Source organism: Ahaetulla prasina, chromosome 3 (assembly GCF_028640845.1).
Source record: "Ahaetulla prasina isolate Xishuangbanna chromosome 3, ASM2864084v1, whole genome shotgun sequence".
NCBI classification, from domain to species: Eukaryota; Metazoa; Chordata; class Lepidosauria; order Squamata; family Colubridae; genus Ahaetulla; species Ahaetulla prasina.
The window spans coordinates 190,732,863-190,748,676 of record NC_080541.1 but is presented as its reverse complement, the minus strand read 5'-3'; the positions used below and the strand labels follow the sequence as shown (position 1 = coordinate 190,748,676).

Genomic DNA, 15,814 nt, shown 5'->3' with positions numbered 1-15,814 from the left:
CCAGTACTCTTCAACATCTTCATCAATGACTTGGACGAGGGGATAGATGGGGAACTCATCAAATTTGCAGATGACACCAAGCTGGCAGGAATAGCCAACACTCCAGAAGATAGGCTCAAGATACAGAAAGATCTTGACAGACTTGAACATTGGGCACTATCTAACAAAATGAAATTCAACAGTGAAAAAAGTAAGGTTCTACATTTAGGCCAAAAAAAACAAAATGCACAGGTACTGGATATGTGGTACCTTGCTCAATAGTAGTACCTGTGAGAGGGATCTTGGAGTCCTAGTGGACAACCATTTAGATATGAGCCAGAAGTGTGCAGCAGCTGCCAAAAAAGCCAACACAGTTCTGGGCTGCATAAACAGAAGGATAAAATCAAGATCACGTGAAGTGTTAATACCACTTTATAATTTATTTATTTATTTATTTATTTTGTCACAACAATATACATGAGCATCACACAAAATGATTATATAGTATATAAACATATATATGAGGAAATATAAGGAAGTATAAGCATATATATATAAGAAAAAAAACAATAGGACAGGAACAGTAGGCACGTTTGTGCTCTTATGCATGTCCCTTATAGTCCTTTTAGGAATGGGGTGAGGTCAATAGTAGAAAGTTTTTGGTTAAAGCTTTTGGGATTATGAGAAGAGACCACAGAGTCAGGTAATGTGTTCCAAGCACTGATAATTATGTTACAGAAGTCATATTTTCTGCAATCTAGATTGAAGCGGTTAACATTAAGTTTAAATCTATTGGTTGCTCTTGTATTATTGCAATTGAAGCTGAAGTAGTCTTTAACAGGAAGGACATTACAATAGATGATTCTATGAGTTAAACTTATGTCTTGTCGAAGGCGACGGAGTTCTAAGTTTTCTAAACCTAGGATTTCAAGTCTGGTGGCATAAGGTATTTTGTTGTTTTCAGAGGAATGGAGAACTCTTCTTGTAAAATATTTCTGGACACGTTCGATTGTATTGATGTCAAAATGTGGTATGGGTTCCAAACAGGCAAGCTGTATTCAAGAATAGTGCCTTGGTAAGGCCACACTTGGAATATTGCATTCAGTTTTGATCGCCACGATGTAAAAAAAATGTTGAGACTCTAGAAAGAGTGCAGAGAAGAGCAAAAAGATGATTAGGGGACTGGAGGCTAAAACATATGAAGAACAATTGCAAGAACTCGGTATGCCTAGTTTAATGAAAAGAAGGACTAGGGGAGACATGATAGCAGTGTTCCAATATCTCAGGGGCTGCCACAAAGAAGAATGGGTCAACTATTCTCCAAAACACCTGAGGGCAGGACAAGAAGAAATGGGTGCAAACTAATCAAGGAGAAAAGCAACTTAGAACTAAGGAGAAATTTCCCGACAGTTAGAACAATTAATCAGTGGAACAATTTGCCTGCAGAAGTTGTAAATGCTCCAACACTGGAAATTTTTAAGAAAATGTTGGATAACCATTTGTCTGAAATGATGTAGGGTTTCCTGCCTGGGCAGGGGGTTAGACTAGAAGACCTCCAAGGTCCCTTCCAACTGTTGTTATTATTATTATTATTATTATACATTTGACATGTGGAAGCAAAAATAGAAAAAGCAATAGATCCAGGTGTTTAAAAATGTGAAATATACTTTGTATCATTTAAAAATGAAATTAAATAATCAGAAATTGTTATGTTGGATCTATTGGACCCTTGAAAAAATGTTTAAAAAGGAATGACCATAATTTTCCTTGTGGTAATATAAGAAATTTGACAGTTCTTTAACTCACTTGATTCTGTTCTGTTATAGCTTTGCTTTTGTTTCAAATCAATACTTACATTAATTTAATTTTTGGAAAGAAAAATTATCGTTATGATGTTGAACGTGATGTTGAACTGTATTTCTGAAACGTAGAATTTGTCATGAAAAGCTTTGGCTCTATTGAGCCTGGGGCATGGTAAAGAGGATAATTCTATATAATTGGACAGAAAGTCATTATACAGATTTTAAGAAATGAATCCAGGATATGAGTTTGTTGTTTAATTTTTAAAGGCTTCTGTGTTCTAAAAATGATGAGATGACACAGAATTGTCTAGATTTAATTATTAACCTAACAGTTAAATTAAGCTTACATTGCTATGCACAATTATTATCTAGATCTTGATTTCTGATAATTGGGGTGAGGGTGCAGTTTAGTTCATTGTAATTACCACAATATATTTAGAAGTGGTTTGTTTTTTTTAGTATAGCTATTATTTAACGTAGGCTCTTTTATATTTCACCATTTTCACAAGCAAGGCTAATTTTTAAAAAATGGCAGTGATCAATAGAATATACCATCAAATTCCATTGATGCAAAAGTTCTGTACATGTTGCCAGTCCAAGATTGAACATCTGCCGAATTTGTTCTTTCGTTTCTTTGATATACATTTGAGTAACAAAAGATCCTCATATACTGGGCTTTTGTCATCTAGATTTTGATGAAGCCAAGTGGGCAAGGATGAGCAAAGCCTTCAGAAGAGCTGTTTGGAAATGAGCAGTTCAGACAAAGCATCTCTTTTCAAATAAACTAGTGGGAGATTTTTTTCCAGGTTGTGTGGCAGCTCTGGATACTCCTCCTGGCGGTCCCCACATATCTATGCACAGCTGCTCTGTGGTGAAGAATGTAGAGACAGCCAAGAGCAGAGCCACATGAGTCTGGGAAAAGATGCAGCTGCTTTGGGGATCTGAAAAGTGATCTTTCATATGGGTGTTCTGAAGCCATTTTTAAAGGATTTGGACAGTAAATGGAGTAGTCTATATTTACAGTAGCTATTGGTATGTTTGTTTGGATGCAAAAGCTGAGTCAGTAATCCATGTGTTGTTACACTGCCTATTGTATCACTCGTGGCATCTGATAAACCTGATTATTAGAATTGTGAGGTCTTCCTGATCAAGAGAGTATTATCTTCTTCCTGCAACAACTAATTTTGACAACCACTATAAAAGTTGCCAACTTTGTAGCAATAACCATGACTGGCCGTTAATATCTTGTTCTCATTATTAATTTCAGGTTTGGTTTTTCTGTATGTTGAATTCTGGACTGGTGTTTTCTTGTGGGCTGGAACTGTAAATAAATGATTTGCTTTGCTTTGCTTAGCTAGTAGAGTTTCGGTCACATTCTTGTGGCTACCCTCATGACTTTTTTTGCACTACCCCACTGCAGCTGTCACTCTTAAGGTCCTTAGTTCATGCCAATTTATCCTAATCTTCACTTAATAGAGTGAATCAATTCAATGATTACTCTGAGTGTATTTTATTTTAGCTTGTGTAAATCACATTTAATAAACCTAAATTTGATTATGGGGCCCTCATCACAATGGGAGCTGTTACATTATGATGTAACAAAATGGATGTTCAGGGACAGCATTAATGTAGAAAACACATGGAATTCCTATACTCTCAGATATGATGTAGTGAAGGTTGTTACAAATAATTCTCATTTAGCAACTGCCTCATTTAGTTTGCAGTTAGAAAGGTAATGAAAGAGTAACTTTACAACAAATCCTTGTATTTATGACCTTCAGAGGTCTGTAAAGCAAAGCAAAGCTGAAGTAAAATCATAAGCACAGTTGCAATTTCACTTAGTGACTGCTTTGCATATAAGCCCTTTCTCATGGGTGCTACATTAAGTGGGAGTGATAAGAACTTAAGATTGAAAGAGGGCAGTCATTCAGAATGATGCTATCTGCTTTATCATGCAGTTATGTTTATTGTTTTATAAAATATTAATACAAAGAAGAATAAAATCCCAAAGTAGGTTTTTTCTTACATTACTAGTTCTATTTGTTCATAGTTTCATACTGGGTACCTTGCATCCTTTTAAGAAAATAGGGTGCATCCATTACTAATAAATGCATAAATACATTTATCTCATGATAGGATGCCATTTAGAGAATTTGTCAAAGATTTTCTTCTTTTTCTTTCTTCTTCCTTAGGCAAATAAACCTGCTCCCTGAGGGTTCATCTTACATTAGTCATGCTGACTTTGATTTCTAAAAACTATATTTCTGGTCCATAAAACAGTTCTTTTTTTGCATTACATTGATATGCAAATATTAAAGAGCTACTTTGATCTAGTGGTTAAGGCTCCAGATTAGGGGGGGAAAGCCAGTTCTAATTCTGACATTAATTTCAAATTGTGAAAATTTTAGGATTCTCTAAGCTTAGTTGGTTATTTGCAGATATTTCATTACCTGATATCATCAGTGCTAGTGAGTGTAGGGTTTCCTTCATGTTTATATAGGACTTGCCCTGTCAGTATTGATGGGAATGTGGCTTTTCCCTTACTTCCATAAGCAGTGGTGGGATTCAAATAATTTAACAACTGGTTTTCTGCCCTAATGATTTCTTCCAACAACCAGTTCATTAAACTGCTCAGAAGATTAACAACTGGTTCTCCCGAAGTGGTGCGAACTGGCTGAATCCCACCACTATCCATAGGGTATTATTATGTTATGCTTGATTGTTTACCACATATTAATATCTGAGTGTTAGTTGCTGAAGAGGATGTATTCTGGTCTCTTTGTTTCTTTTGTAGCTTTTTTATTGTCTCTTTTGAATGATGTATAAATGTGGTTTATCTCTATGTGTCTGTTGATGGCTAATTTGTCTGAATGCCAAGTTTACAGGTTTTAACTTGGGCTAGGCTGCTCACAGTGTCTCAATTGAAGCTATGGTTGAGTCTGTCCATCTGTGGTAAGATAAAGGAATTTTCATCCTCTCTCCTGGTTACTAGTTGGTGTTCATGGATGGGCTCTGCTAGTCCGCTATCTGTCTGTCCTACATAGTGAGTATTATACTACTTACACTGTATGTTGTTGATTATTCCTGTTTTTTCCACTTGTGTTGTGGAGTCTTTTAGTTCTAAAATTCTGTTTCAAAAGAATTGCCTGATATTTTTTTAATCGACTATTATCACAACCTTGCAAAATAGAAACAATGTTTTTAAAACCTTAGCCTGATATTTCAACCTGGCTACGAAATATTGTAACAGGAAGACTGCTCTGGTTCCAAACAGCGCGAAAGCCTCACGCCTGACTCCACTAGATAAGCCTTCAAGGCAAAAGTCTTGCCATTCCAATCCTGTTTCCATTCAACAAGAAATAATACAGACCATAATGTTGAGGATGGTCTCTTTTTTAAAGAATAAATCAGCAACTCAGCTGCAAAAAAAAAAAAAAAAGGATTTCCTTCTACAGTATCATCAGTATTTTTTTAAAAGCAGAGCAGCAACACAAACACAAACAAGCAAGAGAAGTTCAGAGATCTTTTTATCTGATTAAGGTTGCTAAGCGACAGCTTTCTCGGGTCTCTATGTGTTCCTGTCACATGATTTCTATTGCCATGGAAACGACTCCCTTGATATCCATGTGCTCAGCATGTGTATTCCACTTTGCCGCTGGCTCTCTGAGAGGGAAAAAAAAGGCAGTGATGCGGCATGCAGTGAACGCAAAAACAAAACAAAACAAAAAAATCAGGAGAATAGGGAACAGAATTGTTTCTTTAAAAACCGGCTATCTTCGTATTCATATTAGCTCTAAATTAGAAAGGAGAAGTGCTGGCCACTGATTCTGGCTGGTTTCTGCAAACTTGGACCATGATGATATGGGATCCAAGAAGAAGACTGCGATGTTTAGAGTTAATGTTTCTTCTGCGCTACAAAGTTATACATACGTTTCCCCCTGCAGCAAAAGGAGAAAGGCTACTGATCATGTTTTTATATTTACTACCAGTCATATCAGATTTAGATACCTAAATTACAAGTATTTTTGCAATAGAATCCATATTTGTGGCATTATAGCATATTTTTGGGGGTATAACTTGATCAGATGGAAAATTAATACAGAGTTTTCTTCATTTTCAATATTTTGGCTGATTAATATCTGAAACCATTAGTAAATTATCATGTCACTTTTACAAATATGCAGTAATTAGATTCTGCAAGATTTTTACTGATGGCAATGGCTTACGCTATGATCAGGTGTTTATTCCAGACACAGCGGAGAATACCACAGCTGTCACAAGCTGACATAATTCCACGGGGACAAACAACATATGTGAAGGGGATTAGATGCAGAACTACAAAAAGCAAGCCACTTGAGCCTTCTATGAACTAAATTTCTATTACAGAAAGCAAGCAGCCTTTGGTTCCTAAAGACACATAGAGAATTGGTAGAACTCCAACTCTTGGCACTTAGATTAATGTTACTTTGTGCATCACTGGATACAAGCAAAAGAAAAACTGGGAGTTGGCTACAGGGAAGGAATTCTTACCCCTTGATTTGTCAAGATGAACTGCATGCTTCCTACAGCACTGCAGAGCTCTCTTCTCAGTGTCTTTCTCTGTGCAAATTAATTTGGGGAAAAATTGGCTCCAGACGAAAAAGTCTGTCCCCAGTGATCCTTTCATGTGCTATTAACTAATCTGATTTCTAAACATTCCTAAAATGTAATTGTGTGTGTCTCTTTACACAGCAGAATAGCTATTTAAATTATCTGCAGTTGGAATGGTAGTCAGAAAAAGATAAATATTACCTATAGCCACTGGCAGTCAGAGGAATGTGGAGTTGCACATTACATTTGCAACATGAGATGCAAGCCAAACTGAGTTAAATCCATGGAAGAGGAGAGGAAACTAAAGCCGACTCCTGTCTTTTAAGAAGCTAATCTAGAAACTTAACATTGAATTTGCACTCAACAAAACATTAGTGAGATAAACAGCATCCTTTCTCAAGTCAAGCAGGACAGGCAAATCTGCAAGATTTAAATGGGAAAAAAAAGTCTTGTGGAATGTTTGATTTTTGACATAATGTAAGAGAGATTGAATAAAACCTGGTAGTAAAGAGATATTCTGCTTTGCTGCAGAATCATAATCTGTGTAGAAAATCCTAGGGTATAAAGCACATTACATATAGCTTAATTGGAAAAGTATAGTATATATGACAAAAGAATTGAAGGAAGCATTCATACCCTGCAAGAACTATAGTCTGTTATCAATATTTAATATCTATATGTAAAGCTTCTAGGTTTGGGAACAAAAAGGCATACTAAAATTGGAGATTCACAGAGCGGAGTCTTTTCTTTGATTGCTTGCTCTCATGTTCCCAGATTATCTTCTTGGTTGTTCTTCCTTTCATTGGCTTCAAAACAGTATAATTTCAAGTTAGTCCACACACAGTACAAAATGTATGATGGCTCAGAAACAAAGGAACAGAGGAAGGAACACAACAGCCACATGCCACGCAGCAGAGGCAAGATACACCTAGTAGCTAAAGCCTACCTCCTACTTGTAGCTTTTCTGGTCATGAGTTGGTAAATGGTTATGGCTGAGTTAATTAAACATTAACTCTGAATCTGGCTGAGATGATGTCATGTTGTTTTCTAACAATGAACATAAATAATTTAGAAGAGTGGGAGCTTAGTACCTAAGCTTTGCATATTAGAACTTTGTACGTCTGGAATCAGCCACACAACTACACAACATTTTTAAAAAGCAGCTTGAGAAAGTACACTTAAAAGGTTGGATTTATTTTCTATTAGATGGATATGCACAATAATTTCTGTCAGGCTTGGGCCAGACTCGGAAAGAAATCCAAGGCGTGGGTCACACAGATGAATGGTGAAACTATGTAAGTAATAGCAGCAGATTTAATTTCAGTGCTTTCCATTACGATCATTCTAGACCAGAGATGTCAAACTCAAGGCCTGCGGGTTGGGGTTCTTAAATCTGGCCTATAGGGCCGGCCTGAAAATATCAAAGGACCAGCCCGCAGGGCCTCTGTCAGCCAAAATGGGCCACGGGGGGAGGCTGTGAGGCCCCGCGTAGCCCATTTGCAGCCTCCCTGGCCTCCAGCAGCACTTTGCTGGCCAAAAACGGACCTCATGATGCCTCTGCATTTTGGTTGGCAGAGTGCTGCTGGAGGCTGGGGAGGCTGAAAATGGAGTGAACAGGGGTCGAGTGGAGCCTCTGCATGCCCTGTTTTGGCTGGCAAAGTGCTGCAGGAGGCTGTTCAGGCCAAACATGGGCCACACGGAGGCCTTGCAGGACCTCCGTACACCCTGTTTTGGCCAGCAGGGTGCTGCAGAAGGCATCCATCTCATCTCCTCCCCCCCACTGGCCTGCAGAGAACTACAATGCTGATCCAGATCTCAAAGAAATCCAGTTTGACACCCCTGTTCTAGACTATAAAGCAAGCCTACTGAATCCTATATCTTTGGATCTCCCTAGAGAGATGTACCCTATGCCTCAGTGTGGAAGATGTTTTGGCCAGGTTGAGCTAGTTTGCTAATTGTGTCCTTTTCTGGAATGTGTGGCTTGGCAGTATTTATCCATGCCTTCCTCACATCACAGACTGACTGCTGCAGTTTACTTTTTTTGTAACCCTGCCTCTGAAAACTATGTTTAAAGATTATCTGAAAGAAGCCGTATCAAATCCAGCCTGCTTACTAGTGGAAAAGTGTCACTGTTATTGTAAGTACAACTGCAAAACGTTGCTTTTAGATTAATAAAGTCATTTCTATCTTAAAGGCTACGTATTCATAAGGTTACCTGCTTCATGAAGAACCAACCTACTCAGAAAATTCACTCCTGCAAGGAGATCAAAGGAGAATTTAGATTGATTGATTGATTAATTGATTGTACCTTATATCTTCTCTGCCTTGTTCTGGAGTTCAGCTGGCTTTCATTCCTCTTTACAGTTTTAAAGGATGACCAAATCAGAGATCTTCCATGGGGCAGATTGATATCTATGTCGGAAACCTGTTGAACTACTAACCCAGTGTTTGGAGGTCTGGATTAGGAAGGAACAGACTTCAGCCTGAGTGGCTGTTGCCACTGTAGTCCTGAGCCCCCCGCAAAGTCAGAAATATCTCATTTTTGGTCTTGAACAGAGTTATGCTTCCCCCATTTGAGAAGAGCAGATACATGTAGTCCTCAACTTATGACCACAATTGTGCCCAAAATTTGTTGCTGAGACATTAGTTAAGTGAGTTTTATAACCTTTCTTGCCAGTTATTAAGTGAATCATTGCAATTGTTAACACAGTTAAGTGCATCTAACTTTCTCATTGACTTTGCTTGCCAGAAGGTTGCAAGAGGGGATCACAAGACCCTGGGACACTGTGACCATCATTAAATAGGAGTCAGTTGCCAAGCAACTGAATTTTGAACATGTGATCATGGACCTGCAACGGTCGTGTGAAAAATGGTCATAAATCACTTTTTTCAGTGATGTTGTAACTTTGAATGGTCACTAAATGAATGGACTACTTATAGCAGCTGTTTCCAAGAGGGCCTCTACATAGGTACGTCATATATGCCAGTTTGGTTCCAGGCCTGGGGTTAATTTAATGGACGAGAGGGTTGATGATTAGGGGACTGGAGGCTAAAACATATGAAGAATGATTGCAGGAACTGGGTATGTCTAGTTTAATGAAAAGAAGGACTAGGGGAGACATGATAGCAGTGTTCCAATATCTCAGGGCTGCCACAGAGAAGGGGGAGTTGGGCTGTTCTCCAAAGCACCTGAGGGTAGAACAAGAAGCAATGGGTGGAAATTGATCAAGGAAAGAAGCAACTTAGAACTAAGGAGAAATTTCCTGACAGTTAGAACAATGAATAAGTGGAACGACTTGCCTGCAGAAGTTGTGAATGCTCCAACACTGGAAATTTTTAAAATGTTGGATAGCCATCTGTCTGAGATGGTGTAGGGTTTCCTACCTGGGCAGGGGGTTGGACTAGAAGACCTCCAAGGTCCCTTCCAACTCGGTTGTTGTTATATTGTTATATTGTTGTAGTGCTTTTTAATGTTTTTAATCTGGACTGTCTTAAATTTGTAATTGTTTTATTCTAGTATTATATTTTTAAACTTCCCAGAGTCCAATAGAATGGATGGTTATAATAAATGTAATAGGATTTAACATGTCATGGTCTATATGTAGAGATAGTTCTTGCTGAATGACCAGGGGTTTTGTTTGAAGTTACAACAGCCATGATGGAATGGGTATTTTATGGCCTGTAAAACCACCTCTGGCTGCCATAAATAGGTTAGCTTTACAACCAGTTGTGACATTCTGCTGTCATGTAACCAGAATGTGTTTTTCTAGTTTCTGGCATTTTTGGAAAGGTTTCATTTAAATGAATGGGTTTGCTTAACTACCATGGCGCTCACTTAATGGCCCCAGCGTTTGCTTAAAAACTGCCACAAAAAAGACTGGAAATTTATTTTCATTACACGGCCGCAATTATGACCAGAATTCCAAACTCTATTATGGTCATAAGTTGAGGACTACCTGTAAATCTCCTCAGACAAGGAAGATGCTTGAAATCAAGAAAGAATCAAATCTAAGGCTGCAATGCTGCACTTCTAGATTGCGGTAACCTGCAATGTCTTAAAAGCAATGCAATTCTACACCATTTCTGTGGGAAAGATAATTTTTCCCCACAGGAAAGAGAGCACATAAACTAAAGACCGCCAGTTGGATACATAAGAATATCTTTAAAATTTATTTGACTAATTGTGTTACATTCAGTATCTGATGTGTTTCTTCTGGACAAGGAGTTGGCATAAATACAAACAAGCCTTTGTGCCTTCTCTAAACAAGAGATAAAATACTAGAGACAGAGGAGCACAGCTTCACATCTTTGTATTTACAGTCTACCTTTACAACTTAGTGCTAGGATTATTTACAGAAAATACAGTAAGAACAAAAAAAAATCATGTCTTGGCAACATATAGAACTTTATACATAATTGTACATGATTTTAAGCATATGGTATCTAGGCCATCTCTTTCAAAGCACTCGTCAAAGATACCCTCTTATGATTGTGAACTCACAGTTATTTTTGTTCCCTGTTCATCTTAAATTGTAGTCCTATAACCCTCCTGTGCCAAATATTCAGCTGCATGACAATTGCATGCTTCCTGACTAGGAAGCCACTTCACATATGGGACAGGCCAATTCTCAAGACATTCCTATCTGTTCACGACCCATCGAAGCAAATAAGGTACTGAGGATTGGAAACAAGTGTTTCCTACAGCTGTGTCCCAGCTGCTCTGCATATAGATTAGCTACTTACTTCAAACATGATTCCCTTCCGTTCCCTCCTCTTACTATATATATATGCATGCTGTACATTAATAAATGCTTGAAAATCTGCTGAAGAAAAAGGGCTTTATATTTCTTAAGTGACAACTTTTTTTGTTGAAGGTACTAAAACAGACACCTTTTATATGGAAGTGCTGTGAAGATTGCATTTTTTTCTTGCTCAGTTTATACCAATAATAATGTATTGAAAGGATGGTAAGCATGAGATCTTATGACAGAAATAGACAAGATAAATATGTGTAGCCCTAATATTGTATCTCATAAAGAGACTGGAATGAAAGTATACAAAATGAAATGATAATAGGAAACAAGCAGCGTTAATGGTAGGAAAAGCCATCTGCTTTATAAATTTACATTCTTTTTAATTACCTTGTGTAATCCTATTCAAAATAAAATTTGGAAATGCAACGGCCACCCTAAATTTATTTATATTAGACAACTTTCTTCAAATGCCCTCCAGAAGTATTGGATTCCCAGAATGGAATGCCCAGCAACATCTGGAAGTACCTACTATCAGCTTGAGGAAGGTTAATGTAGCATGTCTGAAGTCTCAGTTGATCCCAAAATTAAATTTTCAAATGCAACTATTATGGAGAGGTCTAGACAAAACATTTTATTGCAATCAATCAACAGTTCTGCACAGAAAATAGAAAGTTACCAGTGCATTTGGAAGCCTTCTCAACTATACATGGAAAACAGACAACCAGCATCTGTACAAGAGGACCACATCATGTGCATCATCTGGGAGAATGCAGTGAAAGTAAGCCCTTATACATTTCTTTTAAACACTCAGTGCTATTTGATGAGATTTCTGGTGCATATGCTGCCTTATTACTTGGATCAGCAGTATCATATAAAGGCCTCAACACCAAGATCTTTTGTTTAATGATAAAACAGATTTAAATAGGAGGATTTACGCATATAGATTCAGGGCAGTTTGCCTACTTGAGAGTTTTCTGAAATCCAAATGAAAATAATAAAATCAAATCAAGCCAGGGGATAAATTCAAACATACAGAAGAAAAAGAAACTTTTTTTGGGGGGGAGGGGAGAAAGCAAAATGTTTATTGTGGTTTCATAGATGATTCTAACAGACTAACATTTATTTTACTGAGCTACAGATCTTTACATTTGAATGGAAAGTTTAAGGCAACTTATTTTAAATCTCACCCTGTTTTTAATTAGTTTAAAAGTCATTTTAATTTTTTTTCCTTTCACCTGTTTAAGTCAAGATTTGAGAGGTCATTAGTAATCATATTAACTAATGGGTTTGTCCAGAATACGTATATGATTCAAGCAATTCTAGCTACGTCAGCAATTGATGTGTGTATGCAGACACTCCAATTGTTCAACGCTTGTTATAGTTTTTGTGGTAGTCATGCATTGTTCATGCCATTTAATCTAGGAACTAAATGTGACTGGTCAATTTATAGAGCTAAACAGTATCTAAGCAAGTCTACAATTAAGTTTAGTGCTCATGCACTGGATTAATATTGGCAAGTCTTCAGTATCAAATATACTATATAAAAGCCTATATATTGCAGGATCCTCACTAGCCTTGCTATTTGCTGTTCCAGTCTTGCCTTAGAACCACTTGCAATTAATTATATTGTTTGTCCTTATTTTCCAATAGGTCCTCTTGAACCTAACAAAATAACAATAATCACCCTGCTAATTCAATGCAGCCATTTTGCCCATTACTTAATCTTGTCTAAAACTATTATTTAGGGTTATTTTTTGCTTCAAAAATGCCACAATTTGTAACATTAAAGAACAGATTATCCCTCTTAAAAGAATATTGGGAAGTGAACAATTCTCATTACCAACAGTGTGTAGTACCAGTCGCAAAGTAGGTATTACACACACAAATAGACAGTCATCATAGCTAGAAACGTTTTCAACTTCTCTTTTTGCAAATTGGTCCACATTTGAATACTGTTCTGTCTTTGGCCTAACTTTACTATAAAGAAAATAAAAGAGGAAATAAAAGACTCTCACTACTATTTTTGTCCCAAAATGCTTTTCCTTGGAAATTTAGTAGTTCAAAAATAACTTATGCAGTCAAACTGGATGAGCACAGCTTTGCTGCATCCCTCTCCAGAAAGTATCTCTTTACATATCAATATTTAGAATGATATGGATCTAAAAAGGAACCTTCATATGTAACTCCTTTATACATATGTTTCCTTTTAAGTCTATGCCATGCACCCTGGTAAAATTGGATATAAAAAAGGAAAGGCACAACTTATGAAGTGTTTTGCAAAAGTTTTAGCTGTTGCCAGCAAGAGTAAGAGAATTAATATTCATATTTTATGATGCCTACTTTGCTATAGGAAATGAATTTACCATAATTAATTTTAGAATGAAAACTGCTTAACAATATTAACACAAAAAGATTCACTTGCTAGAGATGATTACTGGCCATTTGTTCATCAAAGTAAATTAGCAGATTATCATGCTTAAAACCAAAATACTGCATGAGCTCCACATTAGTTTCCAAGGCATATTACAATTCCTTATTTAGATTTATTCTCTAAATCAGGTTTGTTCAATAACAGAGAAACATTTACTAGACTATTAATCACCTTGATATATAAATGACCAGTCCTAAATATTCTGGGATTATTATGAAGTTAATCCAGTGACTTTGTGGCAAAGTGTTTAATTTTGAGTTTTCTGGTTCTATATAATTAACCAAAAATATTCTGATTTATACTCTATTATGATGATTGGGGAAAAAAGAAACAAAACAAAAAGATCAAAGCACCAAATTATGTTGGAAAATCAGGAAGTGAATTCTTGCTGGCCTAAATATCTCCTGATATATTTATTAAAAGCTACATTCCATTGAACCAATCGGAATTATTTTTAAATCCAGGTTCATAGAATCTTTTTGATTGCTTACCCATGCTCCCAAAAAGATTTGTCCCTGAAGTATTCTGAATACTCGCTGGGAAAAATATTTCTATTTACAACTCGTGTAGGTTAATTTTTAGATATGTCAACAAAAGTTATCTAAAAGTATTTCTATCCTGCCCTATGTCTACCTCACTCATTTATCATCTTTAGAACTATGCAAAGATTTTCAAGGCTTATAGACATTACTAGAACTTCATTCTGACAAATTGTAGGTCCTGTTAATATCTAGTAGTAGAGAACACAGCAGTCAATGGAAGTGAAGGAGATACTCTTTCAACCATCATGCGACATGTATTCTGTACAAAAATAGGTGCTATGATGTTATTAGCCCAGGGGTGGGGGAGTACGTTGGCAAGAATGCTCAGTGTCTGGCAGAACCATCTCTTCTAATGTCAAATTCTAGATGCTATCCTTGCCACGAGGAATAAAAAATAAGTTTTGTTAAGAGTTGTAACTCTTCTGAAATATATAGGTAGTCCAATTATTTCAACAATTTTATGACTTTGTGTTAAATGTTTGGTTTTTTTTACTTTTCTTGTCATTAGATAGGAAATGCCTGCCAAGTCCTGCATTCAATTGAAATGAGTGAAAGTGTAATTGTGAAATCTTTAATTTAGGTTTCAAGTACTAGTTTTTATGTGTGAGTGTATGTATGTTTACACATATAACATATATCCAACTGAACCAAATTCCATAACAAAGGCTTTGCTTGTGTCTCAAACATTGTAATGGACAGCTTAGATGTCACCAATACAAACACCAAAGCATATATTCCAAAACTAACCATTGAGCAAAATGTGCCATTTGTACTCCAAAGAGTAGTTTTGCTTCTCCCTTCTCTTAAGCCAAAGGTTCAAAGGTTTGGTTTTTTTTTCCCTGGACAGACCAGCAGAAGACATAGACAATAACAATTTACACAGATAAAACATTTAACAATCAGTCCATGGCTTTGAAAGTAGAGGACAAGACCAAATATAATGTTCTGGTTAGATGTTAAATGAAATCATTTATCCGACTTGCTTGTAAAAGGAAAAGCAAACTGAGCAGACAAATGCACAAATAGTTTATCTAAAATAATTTGCCCTTGAATCTAATCTGCTAGAGAAACCAATATGAAACCATGTATTAACTCTATACTCAGAATCTGGCTTCTTCTTTTTTTTTGCGCAAACATGGGAAATCATGAGAAGTGTAGTTAACCTTCTGTTTGCTATACATCCGATATATTGTCTATTAATAAATAATACTTCATTATCAAAGCTTCTCCCTCTGTAGCATTGAAGGTGTGGCGATGTGCTCAGGAGGACTGCAGACTGGAGCCAAAAGCAAGTCCTCTTTATTTTCTTGCAGTAGAAGCAGAAGTCATGCTGAGAATGTGGTTTGTTTACACAAGAGGTCCATGAATGGGAAGATTTTATTTCATTGTTGCAGATACCAAGCTGCAATTTAATTGTTCAAAAAGGGTCCTGGTTTAAGGATTACAGTTTTTCAGTCCAACCTCTTGAAAAAGAGAGGTATAAAACTCTGGTTCCAGCTGTTTGTTCCTGTATTTATTGACAATATCAGCTATTTTCTGTTTTCGACGGACATGAGGGGGATTGTATGAGTCACTTTCCAATCTTTTTCTTCGACAAATATTTATTACTGTCTGTCTCACTAAGAATCCTTAAATAAAAAAGGAACAAAGTTAATACAATTTATTACACTCAGGAAATATATATATTGCCTCTCATTTTTATTCTAGCAATTTGAA

At 36.6% G+C, this 15,814-nt stretch overlaps 1 protein-coding gene across 3 annotated transcripts in view; it reads right to left on the bottom strand.

Moving 5' to 3' along the window:
* Positions 1 to 11,730: 11,730 nt before the first annotated feature.
* RALGAPB (Ral GTPase activating protein non-catalytic subunit beta) overlaps positions 11,731 to 15,814 on the bottom strand; it is a 75,556-nt gene continuing 71,472 nt past the window's right edge. For all 3 annotated transcript variants that reach the window (XM_058175511.1, XM_058175512.1, XM_058175513.1), the window contains exon 30: positions 11,731 to 15,726. In XM_058175511.1, coding sequence (XP_058031494.1) covers positions 15,533 to 15,726 — 194 coding nt within the window. In that variant the 3' untranslated portion in view covers positions 11,731 to 15,532. The remainder of the gene's footprint in view (positions 15,727 to 15,814) is intronic.